At 46.8% G+C, this 21057-nt stretch overlaps 3 protein-coding genes across 3 annotated transcripts; 2 read left to right on the forward strand and 1 right to left on the reverse strand.

Annotated features, from left to right (window-relative positions):
* Positions 1 to 555: 555 nt before the first annotated feature.
* tbccd1 (TBCC domain containing 1) lies at positions 556 to 8405 on the forward strand. The gene is made up of 7 exons (XM_072686624.1): positions 556 to 887; positions 2928 to 3259; positions 3470 to 3631; positions 3723 to 4089; positions 4217 to 4403; positions 4767 to 5270; positions 5356 to 8405. The coding sequence occupies exons 2-7, from the start codon at positions 2930 to 2932 to the stop codon at positions 5582 to 5584; spliced, it is 1779 nt and encodes a 592-aa protein (XP_072542725.1). The 5' UTR covers positions 556 to 887; positions 2928 to 2929; the 3' UTR covers positions 5585 to 8405.
* Positions 8406 to 9212: 807 nt separating this feature from the next.
* On the forward strand, positions 9213 to 11323 carry crygs2 (crystallin, gamma S2). The gene is made up of 3 exons (XM_072686627.1): positions 9213 to 9230; positions 9861 to 10103; positions 11051 to 11323. The coding sequence occupies exons 1-3, from the start codon at positions 9213 to 9215 to the stop codon at positions 11321 to 11323; spliced, it is 534 nt and encodes a 177-aa protein (XP_072542728.1).
* Positions 11044 to 21021, reverse strand: lcmt2 (leucine carboxyl methyltransferase 2). Its single transcript, XM_072686626.1, has 14 exons — positions 20781 to 21021; positions 20376 to 20500; positions 20216 to 20297; positions 17493 to 17676; positions 17237 to 17393; positions 16499 to 16688; positions 16167 to 16274; positions 14891 to 14978; positions 13874 to 14107; positions 13125 to 13352; positions 12637 to 12734; positions 12350 to 12537; positions 11859 to 11994; positions 11044 to 11747 (listed from the first exon to the last, which is right to left on the reverse strand). Exons 1-14 carry the CDS (start codon positions 20835 to 20837, stop codon positions 11580 to 11582), a joined length of 2043 nt encoding a protein of 680 aa, XP_072542727.1. The 5' UTR covers positions 20838 to 21021; the 3' UTR covers positions 11044 to 11579.
* Between the last annotated feature and the right edge of the window lie 36 nt (positions 21022 to 21057).

The raw sequence follows: 21057 nt of genomic DNA on the forward strand, positions 1-21057 counted from the left end.
TTTTTTTTTATTATTATTATTTTATTTATTTATTTTTTATCAACGATAACGGGACGTTTTAAAAGAAATGTTTAAGGTACTGATGAGGGCCAGAATTGGACTTTTATTGACTAATTAACTAGCTAACCACTCTTAGTATTTTGGGACTTTATCCTATGTAAACCAATATATATCAATTGATACCTATTTAACCTTTTTTTTATTATTCTATTGTTTTATTTATTTAACCAGGGTATGAGATTAAAATCTGTTTTACAGGCGAAACCTGGCCAATAAGACTCTATTTTCTCATGTATGAAATTAGGTGAAAATACTGATGAGCCTTGAGCGCCTAAATGCATAATTCGGTTATTTTATGTCAGTGTAATCAGTTGATGCTCCTTAATACTGGAAAGAAAATGTAACCCAATATATTATTTGTATCTGTAAAAATATTTTTTTTAGAAACAAGTTAAAATATTTAATTGCTTTAATATAGTTTAATATAATTTATTTGTATTATTATTCTGTCAAATGCGGTTTGCTACGACTTATTCTCAGCAATAAAGGACTTTTATTTTGAAAGCATCAAAAGCCTCAGTGGCCAGCGAGAGTCAGCAGAGCAGAAGTTTCTTTATTTTGACTCAGAAATGTGCCGCAGGTTTGTGGGGAGGAGCAGTAGAGCCATAGATAGTCTTTATTTTTGTGGAGGATCAAACTTTAGCTTGTGTTTTTCGCTTTTGCGAGTTACTTTTAATTTGCCAAAGAAACTAAACCGCGGCCTCGGTCGCGAGACTGAGCGGTAGAATCGGCGCCAAATAAGAGCTGAGGGGAGAGCGCAGCTTAGCCTGCTAGCCTGCCAGCGAGCCAGCGGGTTCTACAGGGTTCCACATGAGGCTAAAGCAGAGGTGAGCCCCTCCAGAGAGCCGCCGCTGGAGCTGAGGGAGGGCGGGCGGGCGAGCGGGCGGATGCAGACGGTAAGTGAGGAGGCTGACGGTTAGGTGGCTAGCAGCTAGCAGCTAGCGAGTTTAGCCGGAGGGTCGGTTAACTGTCGCCAGAGCCAGTCGGACATGCAGCGCTAGTGCTAGCTCGATTGCTAGCTAACTGCTTCATAAGTCATGAGCTGTGTGTATTTTACTGAGTTATTAGTTTACTTACATTAAAAAAATAATAATATTAATAAGCGCTTTGAACTTGTTGTGGTTGCTATGGAAACACAGCGCTTCCTGAAGATGCTGCGGTCATGTCGCTGAGTACTTGGATCAGGTGGCGCTGCGGTCTAAGTGCTTGTTTACCATCGGTAGTGCAGGTAGTGAAAATACAGATTTTCTGAGGCTTATTTTTAATTTTTTTAATGTAAGCATTTAAATACTTTAATCAGTGAATACCTTTAATGTAGCTAGCAGGGCTAATATTGTGCTAAATAGCAAGAAATACAAGATAATACAAGAGATAGCTAGTATGTACATATATATATTTATATATATATATATATATATATATATATATATATATATATATATATGTATGTATGTATGTATGTATGTGTGTGTATGTATGTATGTATGTATGTATGTGTGTATATATATATATATATATATATATAGATACTTTATTGATCTTGTAAGGTATTTTAGCAGCCAGTAGCAGTGATACAATACAATAATAAGGGTGATACAGTGTCAAAAAGTAGTAGTCCAACCACAGCAAAAACTATCTATATATATATATATATATATATATATATATATATACATGTACATACGTAGACATTATCACAACGAGGCATGAATTTACTGTTATATTCACTAGAATAAATAATAATAAAATATAATAAATAATGTGGGGCAGTGGTGGCTCAGCGGTTAGAGCTCTGAGCTATTGATGACAGGGTTGTGGGTTCGATTCCCGGGCTCGGCAAGCTGCCACTGTTGGGCCCTTAAGCAAGGCCCTTTACCCTCTCTGCTCCCCGGGTGCTGGAGTTGGCTGCCCACCGCTCTGGGTGTGTGTGTACTCACTGCCCCTAGTTCACTAGTGTGTGTGTGTGTGTGTGTGTGTGTGTGTGTGTGTGTGTGTGTTCACTACGACAGATGGTTTACAACTATACAAATTTATTCTATTTTATTTCTGTAGATACATGTAAAAATATGCATTTGAACGTAGCCGGAGATGAAAGGCAGTGCAGTAATAAAGAATAAATATGGTACATATATATAATTTGCAAAATTATGCAAAAATGCAGCTCAAATTGATTCACAGAGAACTTTCAAAGAGAAAGGGATAGACCGTCTACCTACATATACAGTTATACACACTGTAAATTGCCAAAACTGTATGATTTAGGAATGGAAGTAAGATCAAATGAAAATAAACAAAATGTAAAAATACAGAAGTTCATGAAATAGTTTAGATGATTAAACTAATAATTAGCTTTTTTTCATTCGTAGAATAACTGCAAACTTAATAAATAAGAGAGCTATAAATGTCTAAAATACTTAATTTAATAATGAATAGATGTATCTTTTAAATAAATTAAAATACATTAAATTAATAAATGCGTCGTAATAAAATAAAGATTATAAACAACAACAAAAAAAAAAGATAGTCATGTGAAGATGCCGAAGCAGGCGACTGATCGGTGGATTCAGCCCTTAATATGCTCACCACTCCGTGGTTCTGTGGTCACCTAACCTGCTTCATAGAAACTGAAGGGACCTATTAACACACTCCCAGTGCTTCTGGCCGGCAGTGGCTCAGTGGTCAGAGTAATAATCACAGCGTTGTGGGATAGATTCCCTCAGCCGCCAAGCTGCCACTGTAGGACCCTTGACCGAAGCCCTTAACCCTCTCTGGTTCAGGGATGCTGTGCTATATTAACTGTGCTGTCTAAGGTTATAAAAATAGGGACAATTTAACTCTAACTTCTCCTTCTCATCTTTGTGCCACAGGTATGGAGGCCTGCACAGCCAGCGTCTGGCCCCGCCTGGAGCCCTTCCTACTTGGGGCGCTGCAGGTGGCCCCTCCGAGCAAACTGAGCATGCACTACCTGCGCAAGATGGCCTGCTACGTGCGCACTCGAGAGGGCTGCTTCCCGCAGCTGGGCTGGCACATGTGGCGCCACATCGCCTGTGGAAAGCTGCAGCTGGCTGAGGAGCTGGCCTGGCTGTACTTCGAGACGTTCGACCTGCTGGTGCCGCGGTGTCCCGAGGAGAAGCTGGAGTGGGCCGAGGCGCTGTCTCAGAGCCAGTCCCCACGCGAGCTGGACCGGCAGCGCAGCAAGGTGACTTGACATACGATAATAAATAAATAATAATTTAAAAAAATTAATCAGTGTGACGTGCGCAAAGGTTTTTTATTTATATTTTTGAGAGGGTCAGATCTGAGGCTTGTGACCAACTAAAATTAGGAACTGTCGGCCAAATCAAGCCTTGCTGCGTGTCCATTCCGTGTTCAATCCACTGAACTTTGATTCTCCTCTGTGTTTGTGCAGCTGTGTGTGGACACTCTGCAGTTCCTGCTCTTCCTGTACCTGCAGCAGCTGAACCGCGTGTCCCTGCGCACCTCTCTGATTGGGGAGGAGTGGCCCAGCCCCCGCGCTCGCTCGCCCTCCTTGTCCTCAGACAGAGAGGCCAAAACCAGCTCTTCTAACAAGGTCGGTCAGCCAACCCTGCTAACCCTCTAGCCCTTCTAGCCCAATTACTCCAGTATTTTATTCTGTTCTTTTCTCTCTCGTGTTCTATCAGAACTGGGATGACCAGGCCCACGTGACGTTCGTGCAGACGCACCTGTCAGAGATTTTGGAGCTGCTATCAGAGCCGGGCGAGCTGAGTGGCTCAGGTCAGGCGCTGCGGGACAGCCAGCTGCCGTTCGAGGCCGTTCAGGCCCTGAGTCTGCTGCTGGAGGGCTCGGCCAGCCGCGGACGCACCGTACACCCGGTCCACCGGCTGCTGGGCCGCGCGCCCCTCCAGGCCCAGGCGGGCTACTCCAAACTCAGCCGCTCTTACTCACTGCAGCAGCTCCAGAGCTGGCTACGCCAGACCCTCACCCTCAACCCCTTCGGCATGTCCACCTGCCTGCGCTCGGGCAAGAAGCTGGCCTGGGCTCTGCAAGGTGAGGCCTAAACCACATCCATCTCAAAGTCAGACCCTGATCCAATTACCTTGGGTGGACCTGACCCGTGTTAATTAGCATTGCAGGCAGCTCGGAAACATGGTAACAGTGTTGTCTTTTGCCGTAGTGGAGGGCGCCATGAAGAGAGCCAAGATAGCCAGGAACACGCACATGGCCCCGCCAGGCAGCAGGGTCGTGCTGATGTCTCAGGTTTACAAACAGACGCTGGCCAAAGACTCAGAGAAGCTGGCCGGCGCTAACGTTAAGCTGCACCGCTGCAGTGAGGCTTTCATCTACCTGCTGTCTCCTCTCAGGTAAGAGTCATATAGGTGTTGGGGATGTCCCGGTCTGATCCACGTCCGATTCTTAGGTTTGCTGTAGCAGAGTGCCATATGGTGTTTCCTAGGTGACATTAATAGACATGATCCTCAGCTGCTGCAGACGAAAACTAATGCTAATGCTAAATAAGTTGTTAAGGAGCTGGGAGCTGAATGGTCAGGTGGGTCAGTCAGACTGGACTGTAAGATATTAAACACTATAGGGTTTAAAACAGTCGTTTGAAAAGTTGCTCCAAACAAAGTAAATCAGATTAGAATTTAGAATTTTAGAAACTGGCAGATCAGATTTTTGTTAAAATTATTTTTATTTTGATCATTAATTCTATAATAAAATTGCAGGTCAGTGACTCTGGACAAGTGCCGCAACAGCACGGTGGTCCTTGGCCCGGTGGAGACCAGCGTCCACATGCAGAGCTGCGAGAACGTGAGGCTAATCTGCGTGGCCGGCCGACTGACCGTGGGCGCTTCCTGCCACTGCACCGTCCACGCGCTCACCCCCACGCGCCCGCTCCTGCTGCCGGGCAACACAGCCCTCACTCTGGGACCCTTCCACACGCACTATCCCACCCTGGAGGACCACATGGCCAGCGTGGGCCTGGCTGTTGTGCCCAACCTGTGGGACCAGCCTCTGCTGTACGCGCCGGACGGGCCGGCCCCTGACCCATCTTGCTACCGCATCCTGGCCCCGGAGGAGTTCTGCCCCCTGGTGGTGCCCTTCCAGATGGAGGGAGACACCTGCGAGGTGCCGGGGGGGCTGCCCCCAGCGTACCAGCAGGCTGTGGAGACCCGCGAGCGCCGGGTGCAGGAGTGGCAGAGAACGGTCAAGGACGCACACCTTAATAAGTGAGCCTTTTGTTTTTCTGGAACTGGGTGAAAGGTCGTGTCAATAAACTGATTGATGAGTAACACTCTGAATTTTGTCCACCAGGGAGCAGCGGCGGCAGTTCCAGGCTCTGGTGGAGCAGAAGTTTCACGAGTGGCTGCTGGAGACTGGGCAAAGGCAGGAGCTGGACAGCTTAGTGCCCCCGGCCGTCGCTCAGTCCAACCCGGCCGACCGCTCACAGTCTACCTGCAGCTCCGAGCCTTCCCTTCAGCACCAGAATGACCAGGCGTCCCGACAGCCAGCTGCGGCGGGACGGACATCCACAGTTTGCTGAGCGCACTGCCTGTGACGGACACTGTTATTATAGTACTTAGCCTAGTTCACGTCTGCAGTCTGCCTTAGCCTTTGCTTCTTGCTGAAGCGTTTTCCCTGACCTCTGGTCCTAGATCAGCACTGTGGGGTACGGCAGACTGCAGAGACTGCAGCCGTACAGTACTCAGGACCCGGCGCGATTGTTGCATGAATGCTGGAAATGTGATCTGTAAAAGGAAAAAAATATATACACACCGATCAGCCATAACATTAAAACCACCTGCCTTATATTGCGTAGGTCCCCATCGCGCCACCAAAGCAGCTCTGCTCCGGCAAGGCATGGACTCCACGTGACCTCTGAAGGTGTCCTGTGGCATCCACAGCTCTATGAGCATCAGTGAAGCCTTAAGCACCCATAGGTTCACTGGGTTGTCCTTCCTTGAAGCACTTTTGGTAGGTACTGACCACTGCAGACCTGCCTGACGTCTTGGAGATGTTCTGACCCAGTCATCTAGAACGTCACAGTTCAGATTCTTACACTTGTCCAGTTTTCCTGCTTCATGAACTGACCGGTTCACTTGTGGCCCCTTGACGGAAGCCACTGGAACCAGATCATCAATGTAATTCACTTCATGTGGCAGTGGTTTTAATGTAATGGCTGATCAGTGCATATTTATATAGAAATGTTTAAATGCTGGACGCGTAGCAGGACAATAGGTCCGATATGCATTATTCTACCCGAGCTGCAAGCGGCGATGCCTTTGCAGCTTTTCCGTTATAAGCAGAATTACTGTAACGTGATGGTACTCGAGTGCTGTGATCACCTCTAAGAGGATGAGGGCCTCGTTAGTTAGCACTGTGTTAAAGAACAGGGGGAAAATAAGGGACCGTTCTCTGCTGCAGTGCAGGAGAACAGAGATGAGGGCGTTGAATCAATACGCTTTAGAGATTGACCTGACTTACCCTTGCTCCAGCCCATTCGATCTAATGAGAGACTGTAGCGCTATCATATTACAAATGATGATACACTATGTGGACAAAAGTATAGGGACACCCACACGTTACACCTACAGGAGCAGGTATGACTCTTATTCTAGACCCAGCTCTGTAACTTTTCTTTTCTTACGTTTCCTGATCATTGCTGTGAGGATTTGATGGCATTTAACAACAAGAGCGTTATTGTGGTCACCACCTCACCTCCATCATCCCCAGCTCCCAAACTCATCCCAAAAGTATTGGATGGAGCTCCACCATCCATCATTCCAGAGAACACAGTTCTTCCACTGCTCCACAGCTCGATGCTGGGGGGCTTTATACCCCTCTAGTGGCTAAACCCCCCCCCCCTAAAGTAGCTGGATGCATTCACAAGAAGGGGTGTCCACAAACTTTTAAACATATAGTGTATAAAGTCACAATACTTTGGAAAGAGTTACAATATAAGGTCCAACCTGAATCTAATTAATTATGCGTGTAATGAAATATGCAGCTGGTTAGTGGTCTTGAAGTCCTGGAAGCATGGACTTTGCCACTGTCTCTAGAGCTTGCCTGACCTAGCAACAGTTCCCAACAACGTAAGGATCAGTAGGCGGAGCATGGTTGGGTCAGTTGTCTTCCGACGTTGCCTTTGGCATAGGATTACGAGTCCACTGAAGGAAATTCACAAGAAGAGCTTGTGATGAATATATGAGAACTGATCTAGGATTAGACTGCTGTTAGATCCAACACTGAAGATTCCTCCACGGGTTCTCGAGTTGGAAGTAGCCCAAGAATAATTAGCACTCATCCTGCGTACTTGATAACAGCGAGCTCGGATTAGCCTTTCCGTCCGTCCGCGTTTAGTGGCCAGTATGAATTAAAACGGATCCCCTGCTGTAGTTCAGTTATACACGATGCCTTATGCCGTAGTTGCACTTCTAACAGTCCCAATAAGTGCCGCTCACTAGCTTCTACGTGAGGTTTTCTCGGCCCTGGTCCTAGAGTCACTGGAGTCACCCTGCACTTGTTTGTTGCACTTGTTCTTGGCAGCTGAAGTCATCTTAAATAGGGGCTGGATGTTGGTGCGGTGAGATTGGGGTTGGGCAATATGGTACTTATGGTATAAGTATTATCTTACGATATGAATAATATGCATCAGTAGTGTCCGATTCTTCGCAAGCTCAAAAAAAGAAATACTCTCCCATACAGGGTTCAGTCGTTTTATTCAGAATGTGCTGGACGAAGCCAGGCTAATTAAACTGTTTGTTATGAAAGGTCCAGTTGATCATGTTCTTACTCACAATTGGTATGAAATTCATGATCACCTACGCTTAAACATTGGAGATTAGAGTCATTTTCTCTGGAGAAGTCGTCTGATTCCATTGGCCAATTCCTTTACTTTACTTTGCAAATGAGTTTTCCAATAGAATAAGACCTCGTTCTTTGAGCTAATGGCTATAAACAAGCCGACTGATCTCATAATATTCCTAAATTTGAGCTACTCTAACTTATTTAAGACGACTTTGACGATTTCAGCAAGATACCGCTTGACCCCGTGCACTGTAAACTCCTCAAACCCATCAACTCCAATGGGAAGTGTTGGAGCAGGGCTGACCCTCGACTCTAGGAGCAGAATTGAGAAGCTGCTGCTGCTGTAGACTTATTCTTACCTCACCTTACCTATTTCGTTTTTTTTTTTTTTTGGAGGTATTCCTCGTGGCTTACCGTGCACCTTCTTGACTTTCTTAATGGGTATCAAGAGTACGAATAAATCCAGCAGACCCACAGTAGATCACAGTATTGTATTATGCGTAGCTCATGGGAACAGACGTAGTGTGATGATAATAAAAGATGCTTTATCTTCTGTATTCTGGCTTCTCTTCTCCTCTGAACAGACGATGCACTTCATTTATACAACTAAAAACCTGCTAGCTTGGGCCCCGAGTGGTCCAGTGGGCCAGTAAGGCCACTAGTTTCCAAGGATCCCAGGTCATGCTGTTTGCCATCAGCAGCCGGAGTCTGAGGGAGCACAATTGGCCTTGCTCTCTCAGGTTTGGGTTGATGGCACTTTCTTGGCACTCCAGGCCTTCCCACATCTTGTCATTTGGTGACTGAGGTGTGAGAAAGCTGTGCACAGTGGTTTGCTGGGAAACCTCTCCCTCTTTTTGCTACATGGGTTCATGCACCGTCGGCTAAAGCGTGGTTCCTGAAGGAAGCACTGTCGCCACTCGCCAACCTTCACTCTGCCAGGTTCGATTATTTCGGCCTGGGCCTAAAACAGCAGAAAAGAGCTGAGCCATGAGAATGGTGTGCCATTCAGAACAGCGTAGCGCAATAATCCAGTACATCTGGGCTCTTCACATTTGCCAGTGGTCTTGGCATGAGCTTTTTTTTTTTTTTTTTTTTTTTTTTTTATATGGGGGTGGGGTGAATGGGCAACCCTGGCAATGTTGCCATTATGCTGTAATCCCACATCGCTTTTCTAGAAAACCTGAATAGCGCTAGAATCACTGACTCAATTTTTGGATGTCATTTTCATGACAAAGCGATTGTCCGCTGCTCCCCGCCCCACTAAGCCTGAAGCTGGGGGGTTAGGTATTTAAACAGCCCTGCTAGTGGGTCAACACTCAGTCAGGACTTCAGACACTTCCCCCCCCCAAGCAAAGCTAAATACAATGTCCAAGATGGGCAGGGTGAGTAGCCACTTTGGAGACTCTTGAGGAGGAGATCTTGGCCTTGACTGGTCTGGGTTGCAAGGCCAGACTATGGCAGGATTGGTAGATGCCTGTATAAGCGTATCCTGGGTCGTAACAGTAGCTAATTATTATATGAGATAGTCTGTGGAGGTTCTGCTGCCTGCGATTCCTTGATGCTTAAATTTGACCAGATGGAAGTGGTTGGCCTTTGCTGTTGCCGTGGACGTTCCCCATTGTGTTGAAAACTGCTGAGCTGGGATGGTGAAAGATGAACTGCAGTTTAGGCCACTAACCCAAATTTTGAACCCTGTCAAAAGTCTTCTTGCCTGTCCTTAGGATTTTGGTCAATTAGTGGTCAAGTAGTGTCTACGATTCATCAGTAAAGCAAAGGGCTCAGGAATGTGCTATTGTTAGGCCATTACAGGGCAAATTCCTACAGTCTGGCAGGTGTCAGCTGGCACCCTGGTACCATGTCCAGTTTTGGCCTCAACCGATCCCACAAGCCACAGACCACAGAGTCAAATGATGGTAGATTAGCGTGCATTGCTCCACCGGACCAGCCAACCCAGCTTATGTATTTCTGACATTCCAACCAGTGCTCTGTACATCCGCCCGCTGTCCTTTCAGATTGTCTTCTACGAGGACAAAAACTTCCAAGGCCGCCGCTACGAGTGCGACAGCGACTGCACCGACTTCCACGCCTACCTGAGCCGTTGCAACTCCATTCGCGTTGAGAGCGGCACCTGGGTGGTCTACGAGCGCCCCAACTACATGGGCTACCAGTATGTGCTGACCAGAGGGGAGTATCCAGAGTACCTGCGCTGGATGGGCCTCAACGACCGGCTCAGCTCCTGCAAGATGATCCACTTTGTAAGTCAAACCAGTTATCTGTTCAGTAGGAGCACAACAGCTGACCATGGCACACTTACCCATGTACCCTGGAGACCAGACAAGTGCCCTTGATCATGGCTATATCGTAAGAGGCGTAGTCGGAGGTTTAGCTTTTCAGGTATCTCAGCAGTGATGGCATGTTTTGCACACAACACATCCTAAGCCATGCCGCTTTGCCATCAGTAGCCGGAGTCAGAGAGGGCACAATTGTCACTCTTTTTTAAAAGAGTGGCCAGAGAATGTGGGGACCCGGTGCTTTCCTCCAAGCACGTCGGCTACCCGGCAATGCTGCATTGGTAGCAGGTCAAAAAGAGGGGGTGGCTGGCTGGCTTCGCATGTACCAGAGGATGTACCCTCCTAGTGTCGGGACTGGCCTCGCTTTGATTGCCTATTCTGGAACCAGTGCAGAGAGCTATTGATCATTGGTCAATACTCGCAAAAGGCTATTTTCATTTCTGAGCAGAGTCCCCAGCGTTTGGTAGAGGGAATTCAGTGGCAGAAGCCACAGGAACATGTAGTGAGGTGACCAGGTCTCCAATGGTCCTTCTTTGCTTAAGCTGCTTCAAGGTCCTGCAGATTTAGGTAAGGGTGCAGGAATAAGAAGTCTAGGACAGGACGACAAGAAACAGGACTTTATTTCATTTCATAGAATAAAATATTTGGCACAATATGATTGAAGGGTCGTGAGGAGCAGAACGAACAGCGGGCCATAATTTTGATATCCTGAGCGAGATGGTCAATTTGACAGGGTAGCCTGGAAGCAAGGTTTAGCAGTTGCGAGTTGTGGATCTCATCTCCCTCCATGTCCCCCCTTCCCCTTTCTTCTTACCCCATCTACCCTCCCCATTCTTCCCCAACCCCACCCACTAAATTCCCAACCCCATGCCATCCCCTCCACCCCCTCCCACCCTTAACTTCTCCTGCAGACAAGCGGAACTCAGTACAAGGTGCAGCTGTATGACAAGGCGGACTTTGCGGGTCAGGCTTTCGAGGCCACTGAGGACTGCCCATCCGTTCTGGACCGCTACCGGCTGAGGGAGGTGCACTCCTGCAAGGTCCTGGACGGCTACTGGGTCTTCTACGAGCACCCCAACTACCGTGGCCGCCAGTACTTTCTGGAAAAGGGAGAGTACCGCAAGCCCGTGGACTGGGGTGCCGTCTGTCCCACCGTCCAGTCCTTCCGCCGCCTCACCGAGTGAACCTTCACCTCTCTATACAACCTCTGACCTCCACTGCCTTTCTCCAAATAACAATTTACTGATGCCCCGTCCTAACATCATTTGATCTCTTTGGCTGTTACTTAAACTGAGGTCCTGGTTGAAATAAAGATTGGCTGGCAAGTCAGTGGAGTCCAATCATTGCTTGTTTTCTTCTGTTGATGGTCCAACATGTTCTCCATAGCTTTGGATGCCCAGGTGAAGTGAGGGGGGAGGTGGTGCCTTGCCTTGCCTTGACTCAGTGGCCCAGCACAGGCCTCAGGTCTAAAGTGACAGGGTGAGTGTTAAGGTGGGTCCCAAAGGAAAAGCAGTTCCCCCCGCCACCGATAAGTACCACCTCGGTCCCGTCTGGGTCCAGCAACTCCGAGCAGAAGGAATGCAGCATGAGGGGCCAGGGGACGGATGACTAGAGGGAGAAACGGTAGACATTTATTTCCATAATTGCTAAGCAGACAAAACCTAGTAGCTCTTCCCAATAACTGTTGTATGGACGTAACCCCCTGCACATGGGACTCACAGCGTCAATGTTGACTTCAGTGCTCCTTCCAGTGGTCAGGTTTATCACAGCAACCCCTGGCACACCGTCTGCCTGGAGCCAAACACCACCAACCACCACCAGATTCTCACCAATGACATGGGCTGAATGGGAATACCTGTTAGGTGGGGGGGGTGTGATTACAAAATATTGCTGGGCTGCGACCCCATGCTGATCGGTTCATTAGCAATTATCTTCTCCAGAGAGTTCTCCTATTCCATTGGCAATACTTCTCCACAGGGACTAGACAAGCATTGTGTGTTGTGTCCGCAAACATTTGGACATGTAGTGTTTTCTGAGCAAAGCTCAGTGTGTGAACAGCAGGTTTTCCAGCCACACTAAGGGAGGCTGAAATCTTCAAGGTGTCCACTGTGGTCTAAGCTGTGCTGACTTGCTGATAGGCACCTAATGGACAAGGTAATGTCCAGGGTTGAGACGGGTCCAATAAAATAAATAAATAAATAAAAGAATACCTTGGTACCAGGGCTGGTTGCATCTGCACCTGCTTCCACACAAAGCCAGTAGGTGAGGCCTTCAACCACGTAACATCTCCTAGAGGAACACCACCTTGGCCCAAACCTCCAAACATCACCAGCCCTCCTCTGTAGGCACATGCCGAGTGGGAATGACGAGGCTCAGGGAAGCAGCCTTCGAGTGGTACCTTTGCAAGGACGGCACAGAGACAGATGAGCATTTCTGTGTGATGATCTTGGGTCAGGATTCTCACCACCTCTGACCAGTTACAATAAATGACCCTTACATCAGTCCAGTGCTGGTCCTCCAAACACAGAAAGTGCGCGTCCCCAAGAACAGGCTCTTTTTCTGAGCGCCCTCCAAACACAAACAAGTAGTTCTTGCCTGGATGATCAGAAAGGAGGAACATAAATGGACAAAAGTATTGGGACACCTGCTTTTTTTTTTTTTCTCTCAAGAATATTAAAGAGAGTTGGTCCTGCTTGGGCTAGAGTAACTGTCTACTAGATTTTGAAGGAGCATGGTTGTGAGGATTTGATTGCATTCAGCGACAAGCGCGTCAGAAGCTTGATCTGAAGGAGGAGCAGCATGTGGGCTGAGGTGGTAGAGTAATACTACAGGATTTTACACTAGTATGACTCTATGGGTTCTGCAGTGTTACACAGCAGTTCTGGAGAGAGGTTCTCCTCCTGCAGCTCCACCACCAACCTCCATAGTGCAGTAGCAGCTTTACTACTGTAGCAACGTGTATGCTGATAAGACAGACCCCTGTACCTCCATGATTCAGCAAAGTAGCTGTATGCCGCCACCTTGGCTTTGGAGCTTGGCCAGTGCAAAGCATCTTTTCCACTGACAGCAGTACGGTCCTGGAGTCAGGCTGGTCGCTCAGGCGACAGGTCAGTTTCAGTACGCGGTCAATGGGGTTCAGTGGAGATGTTCTGCCCCCAGTAACCACAGCCCCCCATCCAGGAACAGAGGTCAGCGTGTGGTACAGCCGCACACCTGTGTTAAACAACATGCAACAGCACAGCATTTTCAGTATTCTTAATAAGTAGGTATGTAAATACAGCCCAGTAACTTTATCCAGATTACTGGATTACGCACAATATGCTATCTGGACAAAAGTATTGGGACACCTGCTCATTGTTTATTATTTCTTCTGAAATCAAGAGTATTAAAAAGTCTCTCCTGCTTTTGTTGGAGTAACTGTCTCTACTGTCCAGGGAAGAGGAAAGCTTTCTGCTAGATTTTGGAGGAGCGTTGCTGTGAGGATTTGATTGCATTCTGTTGGAGGGATGATCACCACCCCACCTCATCCCCAACTCCTCAAATGTTTTGCCTGGAGCGCCATCCATCATTCCAGAGAACACAGCTCCACAGCTCAATTTAGGGCAACCTAAAGTAGCTGAATCTGAATGCATTCATTAGAAGGGGTGTCCACAAACTTTTGGACATATAGTGTATTATAATAATACAAGCTTAAAAAAACATGATTGCCATTCTCAGGCTTTTAATGCACTCGCCTTTGTCTCCCTGCAGCTCCACAGTAGCCCGAGTCCAGTCAGTGTGCTCTCTGATCAGCGCCATGGCTGCAGTGTCTCGGCCTCCTCTTCCAAACCCCCCGCTGAGGAGCAGTAGTCCAGGCTCCAGCACGGAGGAGGCCATCCCCACCGCCTCCACACACGGAGCCCCAGCCAAAGGCCGCGCTGCCAGGGAGAAACCCTCCAGCTTGGGAACTATCAGGGGAACCGGCGACTCTGCAAGGGAAAAAAAGGAGGTGAAGACCACAAGACACAGATGAAGACCACAAGACATAATACATGGACAAAAGTATTGGGACACCTGCTCATTCATTATTTCTTCTGAAATCAAGGGTATTCACAAAAAAAAAAAAAAAAAAAAAAAAAAACTTTGTTGGAGTAACTGTCTCTACTGTCTCTACATTTTGATGGAGCATTGCTGTGAGGATTTGATTGCATTCAGCGACAAGAAAAGCCTTAGTGAGGTCAGAATGTCGGATGACAGATCATTACCCCACCTCATCATCCCCAACTTATCCCATTCAAAAGTACTGGATGGAGCACACAGTTCTACCACTGCTCCACAGCTCCTCAATGCTGGGGGACTTTAAATACCCCTCTAGCCCACGCCTGGCATTAGGCAGCATGGTGCCAATAGGTCCTATTCCACTAGCAGCACTTCTACAGGTACAATGGATGCAACTTTAGAATAGGAGAGGGGTGTCCACAAACATTTGGACATATACTGTATCTCTGGTTATTGGTCTCTGGTCTCATCTTCCTGTACAACGCCTCTGGAGGGTGCTTTCTCAGCTGGCCATTGTCCATATGGTCAGCTACAGCCTTCAGTCTAAGTTAAAGATGGTTCTTAGGCTGTTCTTGACCTTTAGGTGTGACCTGCAATTCTGTGGGTATAATCCTACCCCTTACCCCAATCCATTTACCTTATGGTACATAACGTCCTGCCCAATATCACCATGACCTTCAGGTCCTTGATGAGTGCATGTAGATGGGTCTTACCCTTCGGGGGAACGAGGAGCGCAGGGCTGGTCAGAGAACCTTTAGAGGCTGAGAGGATGAAGTAGTGAGAGCACTTCTGATGCCATTCCTAATAAACAACACAAAATGTGCAGAACTGGGAGCAAACGATTATGGGAACACATCTATAACTGCAGTGACCCTTAGCAGCCCAGAGTTCCTACTGTCAGTTTAATGTACAATGATTATTCATAAAGACTTCCATCAAAGCTTACATATCTGCATCAGTACTTACATTCATCTGCAGTTGCCATTCTGTACCGACAGACTTTTGAAGGGTTTGAATATCAAACAATGACCAGATCTAAACTTCTTTTTTAGGCGAGCCGTCAACCGTGCACCTCGCAGCTTGATTTAGGGGGCGTGTCGGTGTGTTTTTGCTATCGTAACGACGGAAAAAGTTCACCCTGTGCGGCTCGAAACGCTCAAAAGTCACAAGCTAAGTCTCTTAACTAATCGTGGGTGTGTTTTAGGTATAACATACAGTAATAAACCAATCAGCGTGTCTCTCGCCGCCGTTCCCTTTAAGAGCCAGATGCGGTCTATCTGACTTTGGCGGGTGGCTATTTCAGTGGTGTAAAGCCAGTTCAGTAACTATTATGTAACTTGCGTCACATGAGAGGCAGATCTGAAGGCCTTTAGGTTTAAAGAGGCCTTTGCTGGGTAGTTTTGGGTAGCGCAGCCTGTAGCTGGGTTACAGGACTACTCCTAGTCTTCGTTTGAAGGCTGACAGTGCCACAGTAGCGCAAGTAGACAGAAGGTTGCTAGGTAACCGAGGACGGAAGGTTGCTAGGTGACCGGAGCAGCGTTCAGAGACAGGACAGGGCAGGAACAGCGGTGCCATGCCAGGACAGAGCTGACCATCTCGTTTCGGTTCAGCGTCTCTTTTGAGATCTACGGAGCCTTCGAAGGATGCAGCCCCTGAATTGGAACAAACTCATAGACTCTTATAGCCCAGTTGGTGGTTTGCTGTCCAGTGCCCAGCGCTGGGACGTGGAAATCACATAACCTGGCTGTTATTAATCAGGGGAGGTGCAATTCTCTCTTGCTTAAGCACACCTGATTCAACTCCCCTGATAATCAGTCTGTCAGAGCAGGGAAATCAGAAAGCAGCGCTGGACTCCGGCCCCTGTTGCCCACCCCTGTTATCCACCAAGCTAGCTTTTTATTTATTTATCTATTTATTGAGTGTTATGATGTCTTTGCATCTCGCTTAAATCATTTGGACAAAGAGAAGCTCAGGAGCCTTAAACTTTACCTCAAACTCATCAAAAGGCTCCATGTTTTCCACCCTCTCTCGCTCCTCCTGGGACAGAAGACTGAAGTAGAACTGGTTCATGTCCAAGCACACGCATTCATCCCAGCCCTGGAGAGTAAGGACAGTAATAATACACTAGAACCCCTAGAACCCAGAATATGGAGATTACTGAGCTAAGCAGAACCGAGGGAGAAGAACAAGACTTTTTAGCGGATCAGTGCTTTATTAAGGGCTCTCGAAAGAGACGGGCCATCAGCTGATGTGTGAAGAGAGTCAGCGATTCCGCGGTTCGGACACTCAGTGTTTCCCTAGTGACGAAGTAAAGGCGGTACCTGCTGTAAGAATCTCTGGGTTTGGGCTGAGGTGTCGGGGTACGGGCAGAGGGCGTGGATTTTGGAGTTGAGCTTCAGGAAATGGTTCTGCATGACCCGGCCGAAGGGGTCGTCGGGGCGGATCTGCTCGTACATCACAAACAAAGCCTGCGGTAGGGTTCTTGCTGCCCAGCCGATAACAGAGTCTGACCTGGGGGGGGGGTGTAAAAATATGAATAGTCGCATCATAATGATATTAAAACAATTTTAACATGATATTATATAACAACAATTTCTATTATACACTGAAAGAGGCTTTTTTTTTTTTACCATTTTATTTCATTTGATTTCTTTATTAAGGATGTTCTAATCCCTGGCAGATCCACAGGATTCAGAGTCAGTGCAAGCTGCAACTTTCCGTTCCACCTTAAAATGGGGCGGCAGTTCTATTCGGATGTCTCTCCAGGCACACAATTTAAGGCGGAACGGGAAATTCTAACAAGAATCTGCCAATAAAGTAGCAACTAAAGCACTAAAGCTGGTCCCTGACCTCTCTTTGTGATTAGTATACTACACGTCTTCCCATTAAGAATCAGTGCACTAAAAGATTACATAGTGTGATATATTTTTTTAATATTTTCAATAAACAATATGGAGAAAATATTAACACTGTATTCATAAATCTTCATGGCCGACTCTTCGAGAACAATGTTTTCCCTGTGAAGCATTTCATAGCAGATCCCAAAAAGCTGCACCTACCACTTGGTTTCCATATAAGTGAGCACCACCTCTGAGAGAACGAGGGTGGGACGTTCCCACTGCAGTCCAGCTGCACTCAAACCCTCCTCTACCTCGCTCCTGTTCCGCACATCCACACCCAGCAGTTTATACTGAGCACTGCTTACGCACACCGGGCCTGCACAGGGGTCCGACACAGACAGGGGCAGGCGGATGAGGTTCAGACGGATGAATTGATGGAGGAATCCTTCAAATCAGTGTTCAAATCACGTCCTACCGGTGGCCACCAAGCAGTCCCAGTCTGGAAGAGCATCTTTCAGACCATCACTGGCGTTGATTAAGGCTGCCTTGCGTCTGGTGACGTCCGGGAAGTCCACCTCAAATACCACGACCCGCTCCAGAGCTCCCTCTGCATGCAGCCGGAAGTAGAGGGAGTCGAATCCAGCACCTAAAGACAGGATCTACAGAAACAAGGAGCAGTAAATATGGAGTGTTTTAAATCCAGTATGAATCTGCAGTGTGTGTGTGTAGTCTCTACAGTCTGACTGCAGTAAATATGGAGTGTTTTAAATCCAGTATGAATCTGCAGTGTGTGTGTAGTCTCTACAGTCTGACTGCAGTAAATATGGAGTGTTTTAAATCCAGTATGAATCTGCAGTGTGTGTGTAGTCTCTACAGTCTGACTGCAGTAAATATGAAGCGTTTTTTTAATCCAGTATGAATCTGCAGTGTGTGTGTAGTCTCTACAGTCTGACTGCAGTAAATATGGAGCGTTTTTAATCCAGTATGAATCTGCAGTGTGTGTGTAGTCTCTACAGTCTGACTGCAGTAAATATGGAGCGTTTTTAATCCAGTATGAATCTGCAGTGTGTGTGTAGTCTCTACAGTCTGACTGCAGTAAATATGGAGTGTTTTTAATCCAGTATGAATCTGCAGTGTGTGTGTAGTCTCTACGGTCTGACTACAGTAAATATGGGGCGTTTTTAATCCAGTATGAATCTGCAGTGTGTGTGTAGTCTCTACAGTCTGACTGCAGTAATTATGGAGCGTTTTAATCCAGTATGAATCTGCAGTGTGTGTGTAGTCTCTACGGTCTGGCTGCAGTAAATATGGAGCGTTTTTAATCCAGTATGAATCTGCAGTGTGTGTGTAGTCTCTACAGTCTGACTGCAGTAAATATGGAGCATTTTTAATCCAGTATGAATCTGCAGTGTGTGTGTAGTCTCTACGGTCTGGCTGCAGTAAATATGGAGCGTTTTTAATCCAGTATGAATCTGCAGTGTGTGTGTAGTCTCTACGGTCTGGCTGCAGTAAATATGGAGCGTTTTTAATCCAGTATGAATCTGCAGTGTGTGTGTAGTCTCTACAGTCTGACTGCAGTAAATATGGGGCGTTTTTAATCCAGTATGAATCTGCAGTGTGTGTGTAGTCTCTACAGTCTGACTGCAGTAAATATGGAGCGTTTTTAATCCAGTATGAATCTGCAGTGTGTGTGTAGTCTCTACAGTCTGACTGCAGTAAATATGGAGTGTTTTTAATCCAGTATGAATCTGCAGTGTGTGTGTGTAGTCTCTACAGTCTGACTGCAGTAAATATGGAGCGTTTTTAATCCAGTATGAATCTGCAGTGTGTGTAGTCTCTACAGTCTGACTGCAGTAAATATGGAGCGTTTTTAATCCAGTATGAATCTGCAGTGTGTGTGTAGTCTCTACGGTCTGACTACAGTAAATATGGAGCGTTTTTAATCCAGTATGAATCTGCAGTGTGTGTGTAGTCTCTACAGTCTGACTGCAGTAATTATGGAGCGTTTTAATCCAGTATGAATCTGCAGTGTGTGTGTAGTCTCTACGGTCTGGCTGCAGTAAATATGGAGCGTTTTTAATCCAGTATGAATCTGCAGTGTGTGTGTAGTCTCTACAGTCTGACTGCAGTAAATATGGAGCATTTTTAATCCAGTATGAATCTGCAGTGTGTGTGTAGTCTCTACGGTCTGGCTGCAGTAAATATGGAGCGTTTTTAATCCAGTATGAATCTGCAGTGTGTGTGTAGTCTCTACAGTCTGACTGCAGTAAATATGGGGCGTTTTTAATCCAGTATGAATCTGCAGTGTGTGTGTAGTCTCTACAGTCTGACTGCAGTAAATATGGAGCGTTTTAATCCAGTATGAATCTGCAGTGTGTGTGTAGTCTCTACAGTCTGACTGCAGTAAATATGGAGCGTTTTTAATCCAGTATGAATCTGCAGTGTGTGTGTAGTCTCTACAGTCTGACTGCAGTAAATATGGAGCGTTTTTAATCCAGTATGAATCTGCAGTGTGTGTGTGTAGTCTCTACAGTCTGACTGCAGTAAATATGGAGCGTTTTTAATCCAGTATGAATCTGCAGTGTGTGTAGTCTCTACAGTCTGACTGCAGTAAATATGGAGTGTTTTTAATCCAGTATGAATCTGCAGTGTGTGTGTAGTCTCTACAGTCTGACTGCAGTAAATATGGAGCGTTTTTAATCCAGTATGAATCTGCAGTGTGTGTGTAGTCTCTACAGTCTGACTGCAGTAATTATGGAGCGTTTTTAATCCAGTATGAATCTGCAGTGTGTGTGTAGTCTCTACAGTCTGACTGCAGTAAATATGGAGTGTTTTTAATCCAGTATGAATCTGCAGTGTGTGTGTAGTCTCTACAGTCTGACTGCAGTAAATATGGAGCGTTTTAATCCAGTATGAATCTGCAGTGTGTGTGTAGTCTCTACGGTCTGACTACAGTAAATATGGAGCGTTTTAATCCAGTATGAATCTGCAGTGTGTGTGTAGTCTCTACGGTCTGACTGCAGTAAATATGGAGCGTTTTAATCCAGTATGAATCTGCAGTGTGTGTGTAGTCTCTACGGTCTGACTGCAGTAAATATGGAGCGTTTTTAATCCAGTATGAATCTGCAGTAATTTTGGGGTGGTTTTAACCCAAGCTGTCCTCAAAACTGACCAGGACTGTTGAGGACTCCGGCCTACCTGTCGTCCAGCACAGTTCTCCGTAACCTTCAAAAACCGCTTCACACAGTGGTCAACAGCTTGCCAGCGAATGTAGTAGCCCCTGGGACATAAACCCACATAATCAGAACTTTAGTCTGTAGCTCAGGACCGGGTTTGGACTGTGCTGTCGTCTTCTTACCTGTTGATAAGAGGGGCTCGTCGTGACACCTTACACACAAAATGCCGGAGGAGGTCATCCTGGAAGTATCCCTGAGCTGCGGCGGACACTTTACTGACCACACTGCTGTCATTGGTGCCCTGCACCTGATGGCGGAAGACAGGCAAGCTGATCAACATTGAATCGAGATCTAGGGATCGATTTGATCTTACTGGTTGACGAGTGTGGTCATGCTGGTCAACCAGCTAAACCAGCTAAACCAGCTAAACCATCAACCTGGCCAGCTACAGCTGATCAAGCCGGTTGGTCAGTTTAGCTCTTGGCCAGCTGGAGCTGGAGGCCAGGTTGTCTTTTCTCAGCAGGATGTTGAATTCATGCTGACGCTTTAATTAAACTGTAATAAAAGAGAAACAGCCTCAGACTCACTGCAGCATCGACTCTCTGCCTGAGCTTCTTCTGGGTCGCTGGTGGAGCTTCATGCATCTCCACTGCTGTCAGAGCATCCCCACCCACGAGCCGACTCCAACAAGACCTACACCTCTCAGACAAAACTCGGCAAGCAGAAGAAACGACTTTCCAACCCAACTCCTAGAAAACGCGGTGAGTTCAGAGACCTTCAGCAGAAGACAGTGAGCCATGCATCTCCAGAGTGAAGGAGGCGCGCGCTTCCGCCACGTTCCGGATGTTGATATTTTCAGCGAGT

Source organism: Salminus brasiliensis, chromosome 8, assembly GCF_030463535.1.
Source record: "Salminus brasiliensis chromosome 8, fSalBra1.hap2, whole genome shotgun sequence".
NCBI classification, from domain to species: Eukaryota; Metazoa; Chordata; class Actinopteri; order Characiformes; family Bryconidae; genus Salminus; species Salminus brasiliensis.